Source organism: Vulpes vulpes, chromosome 5 (assembly GCF_048418805.1).
Source record: "Vulpes vulpes isolate BD-2025 chromosome 5, VulVul3, whole genome shotgun sequence".
Classification (NCBI taxonomy): domain Eukaryota; kingdom Metazoa; phylum Chordata; class Mammalia; order Carnivora; family Canidae; genus Vulpes; species Vulpes vulpes.
Window position 1 is genome coordinate 72,135,023 of NC_132784.1, and position 23,117 is coordinate 72,158,139.

At 61.5% G+C, this 23,117-nt stretch overlaps 2 protein-coding genes across 4 annotated transcripts in view; one reads left to right on the forward strand and one right to left on the reverse strand.

Annotated features, from left to right (window-relative positions):
* TSPAN18 (tetraspanin 18) overlaps positions 1–6,439 on the forward strand; it is a 187,717-nt gene extending 181,278 nt beyond the window's left edge. For both annotated transcript variants that reach the window (XM_072758810.1, XM_072758809.1), the window contains exons 10-11: positions 1,074–1,157; positions 3,242–6,439. In XM_072758810.1, coding sequence (XP_072614911.1) covers positions 1,074–1,157; positions 3,242–3,289 — 132 coding nt within the window. In that variant the 3' untranslated portion in view covers positions 3,290–6,439. The remainder of the gene's footprint in view (positions 1–1,073; positions 1,158–3,241) is intronic.
* TP53I11 (tumor protein p53 inducible protein 11) lies at positions 6,366–22,833 on the reverse strand. Of its 2 annotated transcripts, none has more exons than XM_072758813.1 (8): positions 22,626–22,833; positions 12,485–12,558; positions 11,606–11,765; positions 10,975–11,033; positions 10,686–10,734; positions 10,205–10,301; positions 9,202–9,303; positions 6,366–8,766 (listed from the first exon to the last, which is right to left on the reverse strand). In XM_072758813.1, exons 3-8 carry the CDS (start codon positions 11,732–11,734, stop codon positions 8,633–8,635), a joined length of 570 nt encoding a protein of 189 aa, XP_072614914.1. In that variant the 5' UTR covers positions 11,735–11,765; positions 12,485–12,558; positions 22,626–22,833; the 3' UTR covers positions 6,366–8,632. The 2 variants fall into 2 exon arrangements, with proteins under 2 accessions (XP_072614914.1, XP_072614915.1); XM_072758814.1 differs by lacking the exon at positions 22,626–22,833 and adding an exon at positions 14,666–14,874.
* Between the last annotated feature and the right edge of the window lie 284 nt (positions 22,834–23,117).

The window sequence follows — 23,117 nt, forward strand, 5'->3', positions numbered from 1 at the left end:
CAGAGTGCAGACCCCCAATAGGAAGACATCCATAGTCCCCATCTGCCTGGCTGATCTTAAGCCCTGTCTCCTCACAGCCTCACATTCCTCTGCTTCATCCCCAGTGCTCCCCACCTGCTCCCCAGCAGGTTGTGAGTGTGGGTGCTGCTGTGACTGTCGATGTAAAGTGCCGCACCCTCGTCGTCCTGGCATGGGAAAAAAAACATTCCGGCCAGCGAGTGAGAGCAGCATGTGCAAAGGCCCTGGGGTGGGAGGGAGCATGGCATGCTCCAGGAACCCAGAGAGGAAGGCCGATAGGGCTGGAAGCACAGTGACCAGGGCAAGAGTGGCTCAAGGTGAGGACACCCCAAGGCCCCTCCCGCTCTCTCTCCAGGTGTGTATATAGCCATCTCTATCTCAGGGTATGTATCCCCACCACTGCTTGGGAAAGCAGTAATAACACAGGACTTCATCCATTGAGAGGGATCTTGAGGGCTGGGCTGATCTTGGAAGGCTGCCTGGAGGAGGTAAAGTGTGTACTGGGCTTTGAAAAATGGGCTGTTTCCTTAGGGCAGAGGCTAAAAAACCCAAATCCTTCAGCCACGGAAGTAATAAGGAGGGGAGAGGGTGAGTGTAGCTCAACAGGGAAAGACGGGGGCTGTGGACCTCCAGGGAGCCCTGGCCCCATCTGACAGGCACGGCCACACAGCAGTGATGGCTCCACTTGCTGGATCTCCTGATTTGGGGGGAGCAGCAGGGAGTCTAGATATTTATGGGAGACTTTCCAATACTCCAATCACTGTGGCTACTACACCAAAAGGGTTTCTGGGAATGTGGCCATTCCCGGCCCACCTTAGGAGCTGGAGGGCTGGGGGGGCTTTGGTGTAACGCTGACAAATTGCTGTTCCTGAGCCTCCTGCCTCCCTCCGCCTCCACACCAACGGGTGCCAACGGGGTTTGGCAGGGTAAGCCTGCTGCTGCCTGAGCTTTGGGGCCTCGTGCCAGTCCCCCGGTTTCGTACCTCGGTCCAGAGGCTGGCCCCTGACCCCAGACTGTCTCTGGCTACGGCCTCACCTCTGGTCCTTCCCTCCCAGGGCTGTTACACAGTGATCCTCAACACGTTCGAAACCTACGTCTACCTGGCTGGAGCCCTCGCCATAGGGGTACTGGCCATCGAGGTGAGTAAAGGCCCCCACGTCTGCGGCTCCCCAGAAGCAAGGCACACACGGGGTCTCGGAGAGATCCCCTATGGCCTGCATCCCCCCTAGGCTAGCTCTGTCTCCGCATCCTAAATCCAGGACCAAGTGGGTCGGTCCCCCACTGCGGGGACTGCGGGATGGTAAGCCCGGCTGGGTCTGTCTGTTGTTGCCCGAGTCACTGTTGGACTCTGGGCTCCTCTGAGCAAGTCTCCAGCAGGGAGTGGACAGGCTCTGGGAGCCACCCCCAATCTTCCTCCCACTGTCCCCCACCCCTGTTCCTCTCTGGGGAATCTTCCCCCAAGGTCCAGTGACTCTTGTCAGAGGATCAACACCGCTGCCTTGATGGGAGGGGCTGCAGCTTGTGCTTCTAGGTCAGGCCCTTTCTCTGGGGGAGGTTCGGGGCCTGGGGGGGGTCCTGTCGACCTCACCAGGGCGGTCTCCATAAACCCCCTCTTCCCTGGACCCCGGAGCCCCTCAAAGGGAAGGCAGCTGCAGGCTCTCGCCGCCGCCACCAGGTGGCGCTTCAGCCGAGGGGCGCCGCCGCCCTTCCTTCTCCCGCCCTCCTCCCGGGTTCAAACCCGCTCCTCCCCAGTTTGGACTGACCGCGTAGCCCAGGCCTGAGCAGCTCCAGGAAGGGACCCCTCCGGCCTCGGCCAGGCAGCCGAGCCTCAGCCTCCCCCTCCTCCTTGGGGGGCCTCCCGGGTGCCTGGCAAACGTGGCTTTGCTCAGCTCCTCAGGGCGTCCTACAGCTCCCGGGGGGAGCAGGTCTTTGTGGACACTACGGGGGAGAGGGAGGGGTCGTTTATTCACTCATCCAGCAAGCATAGATTGAGCGCCTACTGTATGCCAGCACCGTTCCCGGTGAAGAAGGTCTCTGGCGGAGACCTTGGACCTGATGCTCGAGAAACACACACCCCAGGGCAGGGATGCGGAATCACAGGCTGTGCCCCCCCTACCCCCACGCCACGCAGGAAGAACACGGGCTTTTCCAGTCTAACTCCCAGCTCTACCTCTGGGCACACAGGGCCTCTGAGCCATAGGTGACCTCTCGGTGAAATGGTGCTACTACCCTGCTCCCCGGCTTTGGGGCTCCTGGGTGTTGAGAGGATGGCAGGGGATGGGGCTCCAAGCCTGGCAGGTGGTCCTGGGGCTTATCGGACATCGTCTGTGTTCTCCGTGTGCTGCCCTCACCCCCAGCCCCCCAGCCGGCAGCGACCCCAATAGGAACCAGAACCCTGGTCCTGGAAAGGGACCTCTGCTTATCTCCATCCCAGCCTCGCCTACCTGCACCCCACTTCCCCGACCCGAGATCCGGCCCTGAGCTTCCAGGCTGGGGCCTGTGTCATGGGCCACTTGCAAGGAGACCCCTGCTCGTGGGGGACTCAGCCCTTCTGGTCAGAGGGCTAACCCTGCATCCGGGTCTCTGCCTGCCCCACCACCCCAGGGCCCCGGTTAGGTGCTCAGGAATTGTGCTCTCAACTCTGCGAAGGGCTACATGTCCCCTGCCTGTTAATAACGATGCTGGTAACTTCCTACAGCTACTGTCCAGCATCATTGCCTTATACTGCCATCCTACTCCCCCCCACACCCGTGAGCTAGACGGGGGAGCGCGCAGGACTTTCGAGCTCTGGCTGCGGGGTCACAGTGCCCAGACGCAAACCCCAGCCCCCCAGCTCCCCCACTTGCAGCCGTGTCACCTGAGGGCAGTTGCATCACCTCTCTGTGTCCTGCCTCCTGCCCTGTCACAGGTTTCCGCAAACACATATAAAGCTGTGCGGGGCACACAGCGAGCCCCCAGTCCGTGCACAGGCCCGGAGAAGGGACACATGTGGCCCAATGTGGCTGCTGGCAAAGAGGGGAGCTGGATTTGAACCCATGTCCCAAGGCCCCTTCTTTCCATGACTACCCTTGCCCCCGGGGACTGTCAGGAAGCCCTCCTCCTGCAGCGTGCTGCGCGCCGGAGCCGCCTCCCTGCCCTACAGCCACCGTCCCCGTGGGGGTGACACCGCCCTGTGCGGGGCTGGGAGCCCAGCCTGACAGGCCGACATCTGCTTTCCCCGCAGCTCTTCGCCATGATCTTCGCCATGTGTCTCTTCCGGGGCATTCAGTAGAGGGCAGGGCCTGCAGCCTGACGCCTCACCCGCCGCCACTGCCCAGCACCCAGCGCCCTCCCCGCCCCCGTGCCCCTGCCCTCAGCCCCAGGGAAGGACGTGAGCTCACAACGAGTGGCCAGGAGACGGGGCGGAGGCAAATAGCTATTTTTTTAACAAAACAAAATGAAGAAGAAAATACAGACTGATGTACCCCACCTGGACTCCCGGTGGGTGCCACAGGTGCCCTGCCGAGGCCCCGGCGCCCGCACCCAGGGAGCAACAGAGACCCAAGGATCTCCAGGGCAAGGCTCCCTCCTCGATCCCGCCAGCCCCCGGCAGCCCCGGGCCTGGGCCCTCTCCTCAGCTCGGGGGGGCCAAGAAAGTGCGGATTTAGCCAACAAGGAGGCAAAAGCAGCTCTCAGAGGTCTACGGAACCCGGGGGCCCCCAGGACACTCGGTCACCACGTCCTTAGGAACTTGGAACCTGTGCTCAACCCCTGGGCCTCTGAGGATAGAGTTGCCCCTGCCTCGGGCGGGGCCCAAGGGTGGGCTGCTCGGACACTAGATCTAAGAACGGCCCAGCTGGCGGGGTCCTTGCTTCCCTCCTCTGTTGGATCAAATAATCTGGAAAGCCCAGAGAGGGGCAGTTTCTCATTCACAGTCACACAGCACATGCATGACAATTCTGAGCAAGAACCCAGTCGTCCCTCGGCTGCCTGTCACCCCTCGCAGGGCTCTGTAGGTCCCAGCACATCTGCTGCTCACACCGCTTCCTGGCCTCGGCATCCTGGTTTCCCAAGGAGGGAGAGAGAGCAAGCTGGTCAAGAACTCCCCAGCTCCACAGCTAAGAAAATTCTGGACTGGCCCCACCTGCTTCCCTCCTACCTCCCCATACACACACACACACTTTCTAAGCTCCCCAGGGATACACACACACACACACGCACATACACTACAGTCCCTTTTCCACACACCACCCACCTCTTCCCACAAGCCTGACCCCTTTCCTGTTTTCCATCAACTCTGTGGCTCCCGGGGCTGAACGAACCCCCAAGACCATCTGGTTCTCCTCTCCCCACCCAGAACTGAGGCTTGGATGTCTTCCACAAGATCTCTGCCAAGACTTTGCCACCCTCTTCTCGCATACCTCCAAGGATGGGGAGCTTACTACCTCCCGAGACAGACTTTAGTCTTTGGACTGCTTTGACTTTTTAGCATCAGCTCAGTGCACATGAGAGTCCTCTGTTTTCCTCTGGTTCCATCCGTGGCATCCCACTTGCTCTCTCTCCTTCCCAAAGGGTTGAGACCACACGTTGCCTTCCCCGAGCCCCATTTTCTCCAGGCTCAAGAGCTCCAAGACATCTCATTTCTGCTGCGACAAGGTTTCTAGTCCCTTCGCTGTCCATTGCATGCTTCTGAGTGTTTCTTCCCAGCTCAGGCAGGGAGAGGTTGTCCCCTACACTCACAATCCACAATCAGTCCCTCACACACGGGCCTTACATTCTACATCAGTGTTGCAAGATGCCTCGACTCCAGTGAATGAGGAATGATTGCTGGGGGGGCTGTTCACAGAATCTGGGGTTTGGCCTGGGGCCTGGGGCCAGATGGACGGCGAAATCCCCATTGGTGGTGTCTGCCAGACAATTTAGGCTCGATTAGTGATGTCTGCCAGAGGCACGGCAGTGGGAGGAGCAGCATGAGCGCATTCTGAATCCTAGGCCCTGTGTCCACTTCCAGCCTCCCTCCAGCCTGCCGGCCACTGGGAGACCCGGAGCTGTGGCCTGCGGCCCCGTGCTTCCCTGCTCGGCCACCCACCCCTGTAGAGATGCAGCCCTGAGCTCTGTGCCTGCTGTAAAGATTCGATTTGACCCATGCCATCCTTCTGCTGCCCCCCACCCCACCCCACCCCAGTCCCAGTCCCCCCTTCTGGCCACCAAGCTGGGGCTTTCCATATTGTCCCTGGAACAGCCTGCCTGCCCTGGCAACTCCATACAAGCCGCCACGAACTCCCTGGCGACAGGGCATCCCCAGGACCCAGTGTGCCCTGCAGCTGGTCTCCCAGCCCAGCCTGAGCAGGACCTCCGACTTGCTCCTCCAGACCCACCCGCCCGCCCACATGCTTAGCTCCAGCTTCCCGGCAGAGGCATGTGGCTGGTCTGAGGTTGACAAAAATAAACAAAAACAGCTGGCCTGGCGGGACTCAGGGTCTGACTGGGCAGCTGTGTGGCTCCCGTCCAGGGGCATCCCAGGCTTCGGGGGCCCATCGGGTCCCCTACCAGCCAGGAGAACCTGGAGCCTTCAAGGTAAGAAGGGCCTAATATCTGGCATCCTGCGTGTCCCCCCCACTCCCACCCCCTTGCTGGGCCCTGTAAGAATCAGTGGGAGGAAGGGCAGGTCCCAGAGGAACATCTGGCTGAGGCAGGCTCAAGGGTAGGTGTGAGCCTCATCCCCAAGGGCTTTCCAAAAAGGTGCCACGGAGCCCTGAATCCACCTCTAGCACTGATCTAGGCCGGTAGCTGCCTGCAGCCATTCTGACTCATGAAAAATAAAGCCCAGGCCCAGTGGGGCTCGACCCTCTCCCAGGCACTGAGATCTAACTGGGCTGGTTCAGATACAGCCCCTGCGAGGTGCTGGGGGCAGTCACTCAGCTGCTGGGCCAGGGGGCTGCGGGGGTAGGGACACCTCTTTGCGGGAACTTCTCCCAGCCTGCTCACAGGGCAGGGGCCAGGGCTGACCCCACACTGCTGGCCACACACCCACACCCTGGGCCGAAAGCCAGCTTCCTGCTCCAGAGCTACTGCCTTGTGGGAAGAAGCAGCCACCTGAGCAGTCTGGAGGCTCCCTCGTCTCTCTGGCCTTTCCATGCCCGAGGGGACCCCAAACCAGCCAAGGCCCCGGCAGCCCTACCCCATTCTCCCCGAAGCCCCTCCTTCCCTTCCCCCATGGATCCTATGTCAAAAGTCTATTTTGAAAACTGTAAATGTTCCTTGCGGTAGATAGCAGAGCTAATTTATCATGTTTATTTCCTGTGACCCCTCCTTTTTATATTCTATATCAAGAGGAGTTTTTGTAATATAAAACAGGACACCCACACTGATGGTTTTGCACTGGTTTTTGTGACTGTTTCTTACAAAAAGGAACAAAGAATAAATAGTGACTGTGAAGAAAGGTGGTCTTGCTTGGGGTGAGGGTGGAGGGGGTGCAGGGATGAGGCGAGAAGTGGGCAGAGGGTGCTGGGCTCTGGGGATGAGGGTAGAAGGTGATGGGCGGGGGAGAGGGTGGGAGGAGTCTTCCCAAACCTTCAGGATGGAGAGCTGGGCCTTCTTCAGGAGACATGTGGGTGCCCCTCCCTGTTATTACTGCCTCCTTCACAGCAATGGCTCGTGGCCTTCATTCCCCGCCAGCCCAGCCAGGTCCCCAGACTACGTCTGCTTGCCAGGCCCCCTCCCTCTGGGCCCACCTCCGATGGCTGAGCAAGCAGCACGGAATGTCACGACAGTGCCATGCCAGCGCTCACTACCCTCACTACCACCCAAGGGGCAAGGCCGGGCGGCCCTCCCACCTCCCCAGCCCACCCCAGTCCACTCCCGCCAGGGGTGAGACTGCTTGGCTCCAGCAAGTGCCGCACCCAGAGCCCGACTGCTAAGCCCACACTTCCTACTTCCCTGCCAGCCACCCAGGGGCACCAGCCCACCATGCCCACCGGTGACTAGGACAAACCACCCATCACCCATCAGAGGATGAGCCAGGCCTTTTTAAAGGCCTGGATCAGATGGACAGGAGGCCGGCCACCAACCCCAACTCCCAAAAGCAGTGGTGGGTGCCCCGCTTGGCCAGGGCTTGTCAGCAAGCAGCTGGATTCTGGGGGGAGGCACAGACGGAAGAGGCAGGGGTCGGGGGTCAGGACAGAGCCCAGCCTTTCCCTGGTGAGCAGGTTCCCTTCTGCTCAGCCGGTCACCAGCGGCACAGCCGTGGGCACCCGACCCACTGGACCTCTCTCCTCAGCTGTGCAACAGCAGCGAGACCACTGCTCTGCTGGGCACCAAGCATGTGGCTGTGGGGACAGCCAGCCCCATGTGGGCAAGGTTCCCTCAGGACCATCTGTCTCACACCGCTGACCACACTACTCCTAGGTGAGAATCGAGGGTACGGCCCAGGCTGTCATTCTCCATGCCTGTCGCCAGGAGGGCCACCACTCCGGGTGTGCCTACTTGTGTCCTGGAGGGAAGGGACCTGGGGAGGGACAGCTATGGGGGCGCACAGGTGGGGGGTCTGCAGCTCTGAGGGAGCCGCTTCTTCGCCTCCTCCAGGGCACTCGTGGTGGGGGACACGAGAAGTGGCCTGCCGAAATATCTCTATTTATTTATCCTGCTGAGTTTGAAGGGCACCCAGTCCTACCCCACCAGGTCTTGGGGGCTGCACCCCAGGGAGAGGGTGAGGGTAGGCGAGGGAGCAGAGCCAAGCAGACAGCAGACCCTGAAGGACAAGGGACAAGGAAATGCCATTGCTCCTCCTTCCTCATCTCAAACCCCACAGGGGCCTCCATAGGGTGCTTTCTGCACTCACTGCCAGGGCCAGCCTGTGGTGAGGCTGCTGGCGGCCTCTGGACCCAGGCCAGCGGCGGGACCTGAGGAGCCCCGGGGACCGGAGCAGCCTCAAGCAAGGCCCTGGGAGACAGCCCGTGGTGGCCGGGCTTGGGGGCCGGGCCTGGGCTCTGGCTACAGGTTGCCCACCTCACAGACAGGCTGCAAAGGGAGTTGCCAGCTCAAAGACAGCCATCCCCCCCCTTCCCCCATCAGCCCCGCGGCTAGGCCGTGGGAAAGGCAAGGATGTGCGCTTAGGGGCAGGGGGCAGCTCCGGCAGCTGGGGAGGGCCCACACTGAGGAGTCTGGGGTCGAGTTCTCAGGTTTTCCAGGCGTACACAGAAGCCACGTTCAGCTGTGTGGGCACTAGATCGGGTGGGGGTGCAGGGAGGGCAGGGGGGCGGTGCACACCTCTCCCAAACGAAAGAAGGGCCTCCTGGCAGAAGCAGCAGGAGCCTCGCCTTAGCCTAAGACACTATGACTCAAGCTCTTCCGTAGGCATCTATCCAGGGGATCCAGAGGCCAAGAGACCAGAGAAAAGGAGGCGGTACTGTGTGAGGTGAAGAACAGAGGTCCCAAGGCCTTGTCCCTCCCCAAACCTGAAAGTCCAGGAGATCACAGCATTTGGGGGTGCTCAGGAGGAAAGGAAGGTGGTCAGCCACGCCTGCCTGGGGCAGGCCTGGCGCAGGGCAGGGTCCTTCCTGCCTTCCAGGAGCCAGAGGGAATCCGGGGCCCGGGGACCTCCCTGCCCCACAGGGGCCCCTGGCCCAGCGAGTGGCTAGACTTTCTTGGGTTTCCGGCCGACTTGGTAATAGTAGTAAACGCTGATGGCTACAAAAAGGAGACGGCTGGCCAGGAGCAGCAGGATCCCCAAGGACACGAGGCCCGTCTCGGCTAGTGTGGCAGTGACCACTGTGGGAGAAAGACAGGGAGGGGACAGAGATCAGAGGAGGGGCGGGCCTCACCCCCAACCCTGGAAGACATGCTGAGCTGGGGGCTCCTGCTGGATGCGTCTGTTCTGCTGTCCCCCATTTGGCAGGTACCGGGGTGAGGGTGAGCGTGTGGGCAAGACTGGGTGTGCGCTGGGTACACCAGCGAGCAATGGGTTACAGGAAGCTGCAGGTGCACGTGCGTGGCCGAGGCTGTGGAGATGCATGCGTGTGCAATCAAGAAGATACGGGCAGGTATTAGGAGTGTGAGCACGGGTGTGCAGACCTACAGGCACGCGAGGCCACTTGAGTCCCTCCTCCGCAGACAGACTTTCATGACTTCCTGGAAACCAAGCTGCCCTGCCCACGCCTCCCCCTCCATCAGCCTCCCTGTCTCACTGCCCACCTCAAGACTCACCCAAGAACTGGACCCCAAAGTAACAGGCTTCAGTGAGCAGAGTCCATCGGATGATAACCTTCTCAGCCGTGTAGAGAGCGTTCCACATAATCAGGGAGATGCCTGGGGTGGGGGACCAAAGAGCAGACTGGGGGCAGGCAGCTTGGGCCTGGAGAAAGATCCCAGACCTCCACATTCCCCCGTCCACTCACACCCCCCCAATGAAAACCGTCCATCATCTGTCCTAACCCCATAGCCCCACCTGTCCCACTGTCTGGGTGGAGTGCTTGAAGCCACACCAATCTCCACCAGTGCCTGTCTCACCAGTACTGGGGCAAACCCTTGAAGGATCTGCACAAGTGCCATCGGCACAAGGTTGGGGAGACGGTACAAAGGCACAGAGGCCTCCTGAAATGGGGGGCTGGGCATCATGAGACGTGGCTGGAGTCCAGAGCCCACAGTGGGAAATGGGGGAGGTAGGTCTGGGAAGGTAGGCTGGATCCACCCCATAAACCCCCCCCGGAAAGCCAGGTGGAGGGGCTGGGCCTTTATTCTGCAGGAAAATGGGAGCCATAGAGTGTTTGGGAGAAGAGGAGGGACACTACCCGTGCTAGCCTTTAAGAGCTGTTAAGTCAGCTGCCCACCAGGCGCGGGGTGTGACTCAAATCAGAGAGGAAATGGGATGGCTCAAGAAAGGCCCAGGGGTGGGAGGGGTTTTGCAGACACTGTTGATTTTGCCTCCTCCTCTAGGCTGAGGCCCTGGAGGGCAGGGCCCGAGCCCCATTCATCTCTGTAGCCCAGTGACCCAGTGGGGTGTCGATGGCAGAGACGTAGCCCAGTCCACTGGGTGCATTCCAGCAGCGGCCACAAGATGGCAGCACACCCCCAGGGAGATGGACTCATCCCCAAGGGGGGGTGTGGAAGGGGAGCCCCTGCACAAAGAAGGGCTTCCCCATGCTTCTCTTGGTCCCGGTTGGTCCCCAGCTGCCCATCACGACCCCCAGTCTGCCCTGGCAATACTCACTGAGGAGAGCACCGCCGTAGAGGCGGATGGGGGTCTTGCTGGTCACCTGGGCTCCATCAAAGACTGCATCGTAGAGCTGGTCAGGGAAAGCGAGGGCCTGCAGGCATCGGGTGGGAAGTTCAGGGTAAAGTTGGAGGGGGTCACTGTTGAAACCTCCCACGGACGTCTTCCTTCCCCCAGAAGCAGGGCAGAAGCCCCTGGGGCAGTCCAACATCAGAATCTTGATTACCTGTCGCCCTCCCCCAACCCCGGACTCCCCTGTGCCAGGACCGAAGGCTCTAGGTTCCCAGGGGCAAGGAGTCAGGGACATGCACCATGGGATCTAGGATGCTCCAGAGCATGCAGGGTATGGGTGGGAATGAGCGTCAGGAGCTGGGACTGGACAGGTAGGGTGTCAGCACGATGACCACACGGATAGAGGCAGCAGGGACCCCAGGACAGGGAGCCAGACCCAGGGCCCAGAGGTGGGGTGGGGCCTCACCATGATGGCAATGCCGGAGAAGAGCACAGCAGAAGCAAACTGCCAGACCCTGGGGACACGTGGAGAGAAAGGTCACGGTCAGGGCCCCCCACTGCCACCTCCAGGCCCCAGGGGACCCTCCCCTCTCCAGCCACGGTGTCCAGGGATGGCTGGTAAAAGGCGGAGGGCATGAGATAGGAGGGAGGGAATCACAGGCACGAGGACACCAGGGCAGAGCGGACGAGGCGGGGCCTCATGCAGCACCCCTGCCATAACCCCGCACCCACCCAAACTCCCACTCCATGCTCACCTCAGCCCCAAGGGCTCCCGAACAGCAAACTTGATTTCGTTGCCCAAGACCTGGCTGATCTGTGGACCAAGAGGAGTCAGGGGCAGGCCCAGGCCATTCACTCCCCTCCCGAGCCCCCTGGCATGCCCAGGGATCCACCTGGGGCCTTCTGCTTAGCCAAAAGGTCATCCAGGCTAGAAAGGTCACACCGAGGCCACCCCCCTCTGCCCCTTCATGACACCAGAGCTGACGGGAAACTGAAAATATGCTGAGGAAAGATAAAAGCACTGGGCACGGGCTTAAAGCCTGGCTCTGCCACTTACTGGCAGGGCCTTGTGCAAGTCCTTGACCTCGCTGAGCCTCAGTTTCCTTATCGATGCAATGGGTTAATAACTATCTCCCAGAACTAGCAGGATTAATAATACTTATAAAGCAATTGGTGCAATAACGAGCACGTAATAAGCATGAAATTCATTCTAATGATCTGTCTTCATTTTTGTTATTATTCCCCTGACATCTCCATTAAGTTCCTAGAAAACCGCGAGCTGAGTCCTGGAGCGCTTGAAGCTCTGCAGGCCGCAGCTACTCTTCTCCCACACGCAGGCCGGCCCGCCTCCCCGGGGGGTGGCCAGCTTGAGGTCCCTCGGCACACCTTGGAGCGGTGCACCTCCCCGTCGTCATCCTCCCCGCCCACGCCAAGGATCTTGCGGGTCTTCAGGCGGCTCACGAGGTCCGTCTGGCTGTGCTTCTTCATGAGAGGTGGGGGCTGCTTGGCTGCCATCTCGTCCTGGAGCCTGGCGTCTGCGGAGGGGCTGAGGGGAGACACCAGCCTCAGCCACAGCTCCCCAGCTTCCACACCTCAGGGCCTGCCGGACCTGCACCCGGGGCCTGAGGTCTGGAGAGATCTGGGGGCCCAGCCTTCGTACTCAGCTCCTTAACCACCCGGCCATTTGGCGAAAGAGGCAAGTCTCTCCCCTTCCTGGCCTCAGCTTCCTCATCTCTAAAATGGGTGGAGGAGGGTGTCCCTAAAGCTCTTCCAGCTCTGTGAGCCCATCTGGCCTACAAGAACACGGCAGACCCCAGGAACCAGGCTGGACAGAGCCTTCCAGATGGCCCCGGAGGGGTCTGTGGGCCGAAGTGGAGACCACATCCAAAGCTCCTGGAGGCGGGGGCAAACGAGCACAGGCCAGTCTTGCCAGAAGAAGGAAGACATGCCCAAGTCCTGGGGTCCAGCAACCCCCACTGATCCTCTGCCCAGATAATCCCTCCATCCAGCAAGCCCTCCCTCCCTGTCTCGCAGACATCATCCTTCAAACCTGCCAGGACCGAATGAAGGGGGAGGGGGGTGGCCCCAGGACCCAGTGAAGTCAGGAAAGTGGGCAGAAGCTCTGTGCCCCTTCCTGCCAGGGGCACTCACAACCGGCCTCTTCCCCACCCCGTGTCTGCTCACAAGCCTCCACACCCCCCCAATCCCCAGCCACACACACCCCCACCCCCCAGCTCCACCTAGGGCCAGGTCTTGAGCACCTACTGTGTGCCAGGCTCTGGTGTGGGAGACACAGAGATGAGCTGACTGCGGGTCCTCGCCTTCGATCACCACAACAGCTGTACAAAGGAGACAGAAGTATAGACCCCAGTGAGGCAAAGGTTTCCAGAAGCTGGCCGGGGTGGCGGGCGGGGGGGGGGGGGGGGGCTCCTCTATCACACCCCCACCCTAGCATGCAGTGGGAACTATTTACACCCACCCTACAGATGAGGAAACCAAGCTCAACAAAGTTCAACAGAGACGGGGTTGAGTAACTCCATACCTCCCACCCCACCACATGCCTTATTCCAGCACCCCATTCTCCAGAAGCCCACAGCCACCCGCCAGCAAGTCGGGAAAACTACCCTCACGTGCAGACGAGCTTCAGAAATCGCCTGCCCCTCTGCTGGGCTTGCTGGACCTCCCCGCCCAGGCCTGAGCCGGTCCCAGTCTGGCTTGCCGCCTTAGGGGCGTGTGGCCCCAGCCAAGCCTCACCCTCCAAGCCCTTGATCACCTCTGGTTTTCTAGCCTCCCTGTGTCTTAAAATAACATAAAGCACCCCGACAAATAATCAGGACCAAGACTCAGACTTCGGGGAACCTGGATAATGTGGCTTTAGACTTGGGTAGAGCAGGGAAGTAGGCACACAAGTCAGTCTCAGTGGTCTCCAGGGAGCGATGTCCAGCCCCCTGGCCTTGGCTCATCATCTATGAAACAGGGGTAGCTCTGCTGACCCCTCCCCACACCCAGCCCCCAGGGGAGGGGTACAGAGGTGGCCGGTGGTGGCCATGAAGACAGCTCCAATGCCTGAGGCCTGTCTGATGGGGAGGTAGCCAGCCCCACCAGAGAAGGCAGGGCTTAATGACCCTGCCCCCCAGGGCCCAGCCGCTGTCCCCACACCTCAGCACTTGCCACCAGCTCCCGTGACTCCAGAGAGAGGCGACAATCAGCCTGGCGTCCCTCCCACTGCCAGACAGACCGGCCTGAGACGGCCCACGACAGCTGGCCAGCCACCGCCGGTCGCCGCCCGGGCTGGCCCCCCTCTTTGCCTCAGCAAAGGAAACATCGGGTAGCCCGGCCCTCACCCTTCTTCCTCTTCCGGCCTCCCCCTCTGGCCTTTCGTTTTTTAATTTACATACTGCAGAACTGACATTTTTGTTGTTGTTTGCAGTTCCACGAACTCTTAGCACACGTGTAGATGCAGAGAAACACCACCTGCAGATGGGGACAGCTGCCCCGGCCGTACCGGCCGTACCGTACCCTCCCCTCCCCTCCCCTCCCCTCCCCACTGATCTGTTGGCCATCGCTCTGGCTTGGGGTTTTTTCAAACGTGCTCTATGCACAGAATCATATAGACTAGACCCCCTGGAGACCGCTTCTTCCATGCAGCCTAACGATAAATGCCTCGGAGATTCACCCAAGCCGCTGGGCACTTCCCCTGCCTGTTCCTCTTCATGGCAGAGTCATGTTCTGTGGGACAGACGTACCCGGTTGCTGATGCAGCCACTCACTGCGGGACACCTGGGCTGTTTGCGGAGTTTGACAATTAGCCATAGATCTCAGTCCCCTGTCAGAAGGCTGGCACTCAGGCCAAGCCCGCCAGGCCCCGGGCTGTGTCAGTGACCCCCCCTCGGATCGTGGGCATTGGTGGGGAGGGTCGTCGGGCAGAGGAAGACAGCTGATGCGCTTAGCGGGGATAGGCTTTATCCACGGGGACCACCACCAGGTACCTGGGCTGGTGGGACCTGCTGCGGCCTCCCCCAGAGCCCAGACCCCAGCAAGGAGCTCACCACCCCCAAAGGGCCCTAGGGCCTCCCAGGGAGAGTGCAATCTCCAGGGAGTAGGAGCCCCTGCACCCTGCCTCTGCACCGCTAACTCGTCCTAGGACCCCCTGCACCCTGCCTCTGCACTGCTACCTTCCCTGGGTAGTAGGACCCTCTGCACCCTGCCCCTGCAACCCTAACTCCTCTGGGGAGTAGAAGCCCCTGCACCCTGCCTCTGCACTGCTAACTTCTCCAAGCACTAGGTTCTGTCCCTGCTTCACCCACAGCATGTGCCCCACCGCCCGGGGAGTGTAGGTAGGCCACCTGCAGTTCTCCTATGCACCTGCCGGCCCCTCCACATGTCCTACCCCTGGGCACCCCCCCCCCATCCCCAGGATCTGCCCTTGAACTTTCTTCCCCTTACCACTCCACAGGTGTTTTTCAGTCCTGCCTCATTTTAACCTAAGTGAGGACACAGGACACCTCCCTTGGCTCCACTCCCTGCACCACAGCTGAGCCAGATGTGCATTCGAATCCTGGTTCTCCCCTCTCACCAGCTGCAGGGCTTTGGGCGGCTCGCTGCCGCTCTCACAGCCTCAGTTTCTGCCCCTGTGAAATGGGGTTAATAAGAACACTCACTCTGTGCAAGTGCTGGAGGCTAAGGAGAGGGAACACGGGCGGGGCCTGGGGCCAAGTGCCCGGCCTGCCCACACTCCCACTTCCCTTTCTTCATTCAGCCATTCAGCTGTGCACAATGGAAAAAGCCTGCCTGATAGGGCTGTTGCTTCCTTTCCAGAGCCAGCTGCCTTCTGAAGGGCCCCCAGGGCTCCCCCCCGCCCATGCCAGGCTGCCCGAGGCTAAGGGAAGGGGCAGGCGGAGGTGAACCTGCCCAGCCAAGGAGCAGGGATAATGCAGCCCGCGGCCCCCTAGAGCCTGAGCTCATGACCTCTACATTCTGCCCCTGGCTGGCCTCTCTGACCTCGATTCCCAATAAAGCCAGTAAGTCACTATCCTTCTTTTTTTTTTTTCTCATGTGTATGTATTTAATAACAGAGTTTCTGTCCTTCTTAATGGTTGTTTTCACTTAGGAACCAGTTAGGTTGTTGTTGTTTGCAGTTCCACGAACTCTTAGCACACGTGTAGATGCAGAGAAACACCACCTGCAGATGGGGACAGCTGCCCCGGCCGTACCCTCCCCTCCCCTCCCCTCCCCGCAGGAAGGTCCTCCTCTCCCTCTGCTCCCCCCACCTCGATGCTCCTAGTTCTTCAGGGCCTTCCCAGGACACAGCCTCTCCCTCCCTCCCCTGGACTTCCGTGGGTCTCAGCGTGCACAGCCACAGGCCACTTCCAGCCCATGCTCACAGTCACATCACAGGCACTCGGGCTCCCGGTGACCCAGTGACCTGAAAGCAGTGCTGTTATCTTGTCCAAGAAGCTCCCCACTGGACCTCTGCACGAGGTGGGCAGTTGGTCAGCGCAGGCGAATGAGTGAGAGTTGGGCTTCGGGGAGCAGGCCTCCCAGCCCCAGCCAGGACACCCAGGATCACACTCAGTTAGTGCCAGGGCCCCAGGGGAGGCTCCAAACACACACTGGACAAGGCAGAAAGCTGAGGCCCAGAGAGGGCAGGCTCGGCCCTGGGCCACATATGAGCTGGTGGCAGAGGAGTCCAGGGAAGGGGCTTTGCAGTCAGGCGGCGCTTGGTTCAAAGGTGACATCTCCTACCGGCCGGTGGCCTCAGACAAGCGGGTCTAGGATGCTGAAGACATAGGAGAGTGGGTACAAATGCTCTTGGTGAAGGGTCTGGCATGTGGGGTGGCCCAGGAAATGGGGGGGTCAGGACTGGAGGAGCACGTGCAGTGAGACATCACCATGGCCTCCTCAGATACTTGCAGCCACCACTAGAAGGCAAGCACCCCTAGGTCTTGCTCACTGGGCCTGGGACAAACTTCCTGGCATGTGAGGAGCTCACCAAATACCTGTCACCAACTAGTGAGTTGGGGAAGGTGTGGAGAGCCCCCCGCCCCGTACCCGACGGCTGGCCAAGGTCTGACTCCCTGCAGCATGCACCCCCCCATACCTCCACCCGCCCCTCCTTCAAGTGCAGGAACATCTGTGGCCAGCAAGAACATCCCCAAAGAGCTCCGAGTGGCAGCAGCACAGAGGGGGGCACAACTAGACACAGGCCAGGGACAGAGAGGCTCATCGTGGCTGCATAGCCTTAATAATTAGGCAAACTTGAGCTCAAACCTCAACTCTTTCTCTTACTTGTCTGCGGCCTCAAGAAAGTTTCCTAACCACTCTGAGCTTCCATTTCTTCCTTTGTGAAACCACAGAACTATTTTTTACCTCACAGGGCTGTGATGAAGGCACTGGGCGAAGGCGGCCAAGGGGCCTGGCACCTGCTGTGTGCTCCATACAGGACAGCAATTAGCGACACTGCTCATGGGGCAGCTGCCAAGGCCCTGCCCTGGCGGCAGATCAGAGGGGGCCGGTCCTAAAGGACCTCTCCCAACCCCCCTGTAGCCTTCCCAGGAAGCCCGGTTTCCATAGAAACAGTCGGACTGCATGGAGACTGTGCCCATGAGGGCTGGCTTAGAAACCTGACCAGCAGTGGGAGTGGGAGGGGGAACGAAGGGGGCCTGGGGCCCAGCACGCCCACCAGCTGCCGAGCCTCCCGGTGATTCAGGGGGGAGTCACTGTTGCTGAGCGTCACAGTCACTTCCTTTTCAAACAAGACCTTCTGCTGGAGGGACGGTGCACCTGTCCCTCCCCGTCTGGTAGGAACTGCCCCCAAGAGCACCCACCCCAGGGTTGGAGGCAGGGAACAGGTACTTCCAGACCAGGAATCCTCTGCAGCCCCCACGACAACCCTATGAGAATGGCTGTGTTGTCACCTCCATTCTCCCGATAAAGAAACGAAGGCCCGAGTGACTTATTCAAGCTTCGCAGGGTAAGCGGCTGAGCTGAAATTGGAACCGAGCTGACCGCGCTTTAAGTGGATATCCTGAGAAGGGCGGGTGTGTGTGGCAGGGGCAGGGAGCTGGGTGGTGAGCCTAATCTCTGAGAAGAACGAAGCCCTACACCATCTTTCTCCTCACATCGCCCCTTGAAAGTCCCTGGCCGGCTGCCAGCATCTGAACTCCCTCCTTCCTGGGGTCTAGCCTCCCTTGGGTGAAGGCCCGGTGATTCCAGCAGGACCAGGGAAGGGCTGCGGGAGGCCCATTGTTCTCTTATCACATTGGTGCAAAATAGCTGGAAACGGGGTGTGGGCCAGGGCAGTGCCAGGAGAGGGGGCAGCGAGAGAAGGAGCCTCTGGCTGGTCACAGAGAAAGGGAGGCAAGGAGGCCAGGGAGGCTAGAGGGTCCAGAGCCCCAATCATCCACCCCGTGGGTCCCTCCCTGGGGCGGCCCATCAGCTCCGTGGCCGAGGGGCTCCCTAAAGGCCCCCAGCCCAGAGCCCCCAGCCTGAGCCCTCGGGCCGGGTGAATCTCCCATCTCCAGGGCTGTCCTGGAGAGGCGTGGGGTAGGGGGGGAAGGGACCCATGTTGGTTTCTAGCCCTCAGCCTTTGGGCAGATCAACCTTTCAGACCCTCCTCCGTTCCTGCACCGTAAATGGGGGTCGCGATGCCTGACTTGCCAGGTTGGTGGCGGAGTAACAGCGAAACTAGGAAGTCACAGGACACAAAGGGGGCCTGACCGATGCGTTACCAACATCATCACTACTGACGTCATCATAGTGGCTTTGGTCATGTGGGTCACGGCAGGCGAAGGCACAAAGCCAGGGCGAGGCTGCATGCAGCAGAGCTTCCTTGCGGTGTGTCCCTCGAGAGCACGGTTATTCTAAAGGCCGAGCCTGTCTGAGTCAGCCCCGTGTCTCAAGTAGACGGTGAGCCAGTCGAGGGCGGGTGGCATCATCCATCTCTGTGCCCCGAGTCACCAACGGTGGATGCAAGGGGGGCAGGATGACGGGAGAGCTGGCGGGGGGAGGTGGGGGGGAAGCACGATGCAAACCCTGCTGGGGTGACAGATCTTAGACCCTGAGACGAAACTCCTCCGTCGTCGTCTTCAAGAAAGGGCCTCCACGTCCCATTTCCAGGAACCTCCAGGAACGTGGGAGCTGGCAGCGGAGCCCTGAGTCACGCACGGGGACACAGGACAGCCGAGGACACCAGAGATTCTGCTTCCCTGGAGAAAGCAGAGGCCGACTTGGGGACTCAGTCTCCGCATCTGCAAACACCAGGAGCGTGGTCTCTGGGGCCCTCCCGGCTGTGATCTTCAGGATGTGGCTTCTAAATCCACACTCCAGCCGCACAGCTCAGGCGGCCTGGCTGCCCCTGGGGACGCATGATTTATCTGCGAGTTCTCTTTCTTTTTCAAAGATGCCTGATTTGCAGAATGGCAGAGGGAAGCCCAAACTTTCATCACAAAACAAACATCTCCAGAGCCTCAGGGACCAGAAATAAACACTCCCTGCAGTTCTGGAAAGGGTGAGGGAGCAGAGCAGAGCAGACGACAAGGAGGGGACATCCCTGGGCCACCCACCCCCGGCCCACCCCCGGGCCTGAGGCTGCTGTGTGCAAGGGGGATTCAGCCCCCTGAGGGCCATCCGTCGCCCCTCAGCTGTCACCAGAAGGAGGGTCTTCCCTGTCCCCACGGTCACAGAGGGCAGAGCACATGGGGAATTTCTGTCCTTTTCCAGCCGGGAATGGGCCTGCCTCCCCACCAGCCCGGTGACGGCATCAGAGCCCTCAAAGGCAGCTGGTGCTTCCGAGCCCATGAGGCCATGACCATGGGGACAGGCTGGCTTCTGGTCGCCACGGGGCCAGAGCTCTGGTGAGGGGGCAGCAGACACATGCCATTCCCCCCACCTCTCTCCAAACCCCTGAAAGGGGAGAACAAGAGGGGGGCCGGGGTGGGGGCTTCCTTGCAGGGATGCTCCGGCATTTGGAGCCAACTTTTCCAGAAGCAAGGGGCGATCTGTCTTCTGGGTGGGCTGGGGGAGGCAGGCAGAAGGGTCCCTGTACTTCTCCCAGGATGCTGTGGGCCAGAACTACAGTCCAGGACTGACCATCTCCCCCAGGGTCTGGGGATCTGGCTCAGGGTCAAAGGAGTAAGTCAGGACTCAAAAGGCCTGTGCTTAAATCCCATTTCTACCATTTATTAGCTGCATGGCCTCGGGCCAGTGATACTGCCTCTCTGGGCCTCAGTTTCCTCACCTGTGAACTAGGTTTAATAAGGACACCTAACACCCACTGATGAGAAGATGCATAAAAACATCTAGAAAGGTACCTGTTTTATAGTGAACGTTCAGTAATAACGCTGCTGTTATTCTCAGACTAGGAGACTCAGCTTCTTTGCCTCAGTTTCTCCCTTGACCATACCAGCTTCAGCTCCTTTCAAGGGGCTACATGTGGATAGGGAATGGAGCGTTTGCAAGGGGCGGCCATAAGAAGGAAATTGAAAGGAAATACACGTCATTCTGGGTCAGGAGGAAGATGCTGCCCTTAGGGGCTCACGATGAACAGGCAGGGAGAATCCCGGGAGGGGGCTGACAGCAGGTGGCAGGGATATGAAACCCCTGAGGTACTAAGCCTGGGTGGCTCCCCTCCCTGTCAGGCCAGGCCTGACCCTGGCAACGATACAAACCAGCATTGCCAATGAGTAGCTGAGATGCAGGGCGAAGTGAAAGCAGTATGGGTCAGGCGTCAGAACGTCAGGCACCCCGCCCTGCCCATGCCACTGCTGCATGGAACTGACATGCCGTTTCTGAGCATCACTTCCCTCATCTGTGAAAAGGACACGCTTCGTCCCTTTCCAGCCAGCCTTGCCTCCTATCTCTGCCCTACCGCCTCACTCTACCCAAGCCACACTAGCTCCTTACTGTTGATCTCAAGTATGGTGGACACATTCCAGCCTCAGGACCTTTGCACAGGCTGTTCTCTGTAGGATCTTTATTTCCCCAAGCTTTCCCCACAGTTTACTCTTTCTTTCTTTTTTTTTTTTTTTAAAGATTTTATTTATTTATTCATGAGAGAAAGAAAGAGAGAGAGAGAGAGAGGCAGAGACATAGGCAGAGGGAGAAGGAGGCTCCATGCTGGGAACTCAACATGGGATTGATCCTGGGTCTCCAGGATCATGTCCTGGGCTGAAGGTGGCATTAAACCACTGAGCCACCGGGGCTGCCCACAGTTTACTCTGTCAAAGCCTTGGCTCCAAAGTCACCTCCTCAGGAAGGCCAACCCCACCCCTGACTTCAACACGCCTGATACTCAACTCCCTCACCCCAACCTCACCTCCCAATACACTATATAAATTATTTGTCCCTCCATCATTTAAGTTCAGCTCCGTGACACTTTGTTTTGTTTGCAGCTGTCTCCCAGGGCCCGGAACTGTGTCTGGCACTTGGCTCACTAAACCACCTTTGGTATAGGGCCCACAAACAATTTGTTCAATCAGTGAAAGAACAGTCTAGAACTATGTATATCCAGGGTCACTGCTCATTTCACTGTTTTCCTACCTTCCCACAGCTAGGGGCAGGCCCTTTCTGGGGGGCGGGGGGGCTATTCTAAGATTTGAGGGGGGAGGAGGCAGCTGAGCACAGAGCTGGAGAAGCTACAGCTGGAGCCTGGGGGCAGGGATCTAGCAGGTGCTGACAGCCATCCGTGGGTGAAGGGCTTTGGGCCTCAGCCCTCCAGTCCAAATTTGGAAGGACTGATTAGACCTACAGCATGTGGGCAGAAAAAAAGAAGCCAGGACAGCTTGCTCCCGGGATAAAGGGGCCAGAGGGGACCTCAGGAATAAGACGGCCCATTTTATAGACGGAAGAGCTGAGACCTGGAGAGTACACAGTGCCCTATTTCCTAACCCCACAAGAGAAAGCTTTCCTCCTCCCGGGCTGAGTGTGGGGCTCAGCTGGAGGCTTCTGCTAAAGAAAGGACGGTGTCCCTTCCCGGGTGTTCCCCTCCCCCCCACCCGCTCTGTGCGCCCCGGTCCTTGGGCTGCAGGAAGAGGGGGTCTGGTCTGCACAGGGTGGTGGCCCCCTTACACGGCCACCGGAGGCGCAGGTCCAGGGGGCGGCCGCGTTGGGCTGGGCATCTGTGCGGCGCCGCGACTCCCCATCTCCCCGCAGGGCCGCCCCACCAGGAAAAGTTTGTCTGGAGGAAATCACCCAGGAAGCGCGGGGCGGGGGGGGGGGGGGGGGGGGGCGGCCCTGCCGTCGGCGCCGGGCTCCCCGGCCTCCGCCCCGCTCCTGCCCCCGCCCACCTGGCGACGGAGAAGGACCCGCTCCCGGGGCCGCGAGGGGGCGGCGGGAGCGGAGGGCGGAGCGAGGGGACGCCGGGCCAGCGCCGAGCCAGCGGGGCGCGCCGGGATGCGCGCGGGGTTCTCGCTGTTCCTCGACAGACCCCGGCCCCGGAGGGGTGCGCGGGCTTTGCCCAGGGCAGGGAGCCCCAGCCCACCCGGCCCACCCGGCCCGCCCGGCCCGCCCAGCCCCAGCCCGCGCGGCCCTTTGCTGCCGAGCGCGCGACTCCGGGGGAGCCGGGGCGGGGGGATCCGTCTCCACCTGCGCTTCCCCGACCTCCCACCCAACAACTGGGGCTCAGCCGCGGCGGCGGCGGCGGCGGCGGCGGCTTCGGCCTCCCTCGCTCCCCGGCCCGGAGGCCCGGGGTCTCCCCAGGCCGGCTTCGTCTTCCTCCCCCACCGCGCCCTTCATCTCCTAGCTCCGGGCACGCACCCACTTTCTGAGACCCGGGCTCGGGAGCCGGGCCCCGCGGCGGGGAGCTCCGGGCTGCTGGGCGCCCCCCACCCCCGCCCCCGCCCCCGCCCCCCCGAACCAGCGGGTCCGGCCCGCGGGAACCCCGCCACGGCGGCCCGCGGCCCTGCGGGGCGAGGGCACAAGGAGGGGCGCTCGCAAGTTTGTGCCGCGCACTCCTCGGACCGGGAACAATGGCGATGGGGGGGAGGGGACCCGGCTCCGAGCGCGGGGACCGCAGTCCGACCCCGGGCAGACAGAAACTGCGGTTGCCTCTTCTCCCCTGCTCCCAGGCGGGGGGGGGGGGGGGGGGGGGGCAGGGCGAAATAAACAGTCCAACGGCGAGGAGCCGGCGCAGGGGGGCAGCCGGGGGAGAGGGGGAAACCGAGGCACGGGGAAGGGCGGCGAGTGGAGAGCGCCGAGGGAGGCGCCCCGAGGGGCTGCGGGGCTGCGCCGGGGGTGGGGGCGGCGGGGCGCGGGGAGGGGGCCCCGGGGCGTCCGGCTGGCGCGCACGGGGTCCCGGGGTCCCAGGTCCGCCGCGGTCCCGCCGGGCCGGGCTGCGCTGCGCTGCGCAGGCACCGGCCGGCGGCGGGAGGGAGCGCGCGGGGCTCGGGGGCGGCGGGGCCGAACTTACGTTCCTAGCGCAGGCTGGCGCGGGCGCTGCGCGGAGCTGGCGGGCCGGGGACGCCGGGCCCTCGGGACCTCACATCGCGCCGCCCGCGCGGGGCCGGGCCGGGCCGGGCCGGGCAGGGCAGGGCAGGGCAGGGCAGGGCAGGGCCGGGCCGGCGGGGCTGCGCGCGGCGTCCTGCGCGGCCGGGGTTTGCCCGAGTCTGGCGGCCCGCGCTGGTCCCTCCTCCGGTCCCGCGCGCAAGCCAATGGCGCGCCGTCCCCTCCCACGCGCCGGCTGCCTCGCCCCCGAGGGTGGCCGCCGGGCGGGGGGCGGGGGGCGGGGTTGGGGCCGCCGGGCGCCGGGGCTCCCCGGCCGAGGCTTTCCCGGGGCCTGCCTGCGGGGGGCGCGCTCACGCCCGGGAGACGCGCTGGAGAATCCGGCCCAGGGCCCCGCGCCGGGAAGACTTCCCCTGGCAAGTTCCGAAGACGGCGCCCCTTCGGCGAGACTCTCAACACC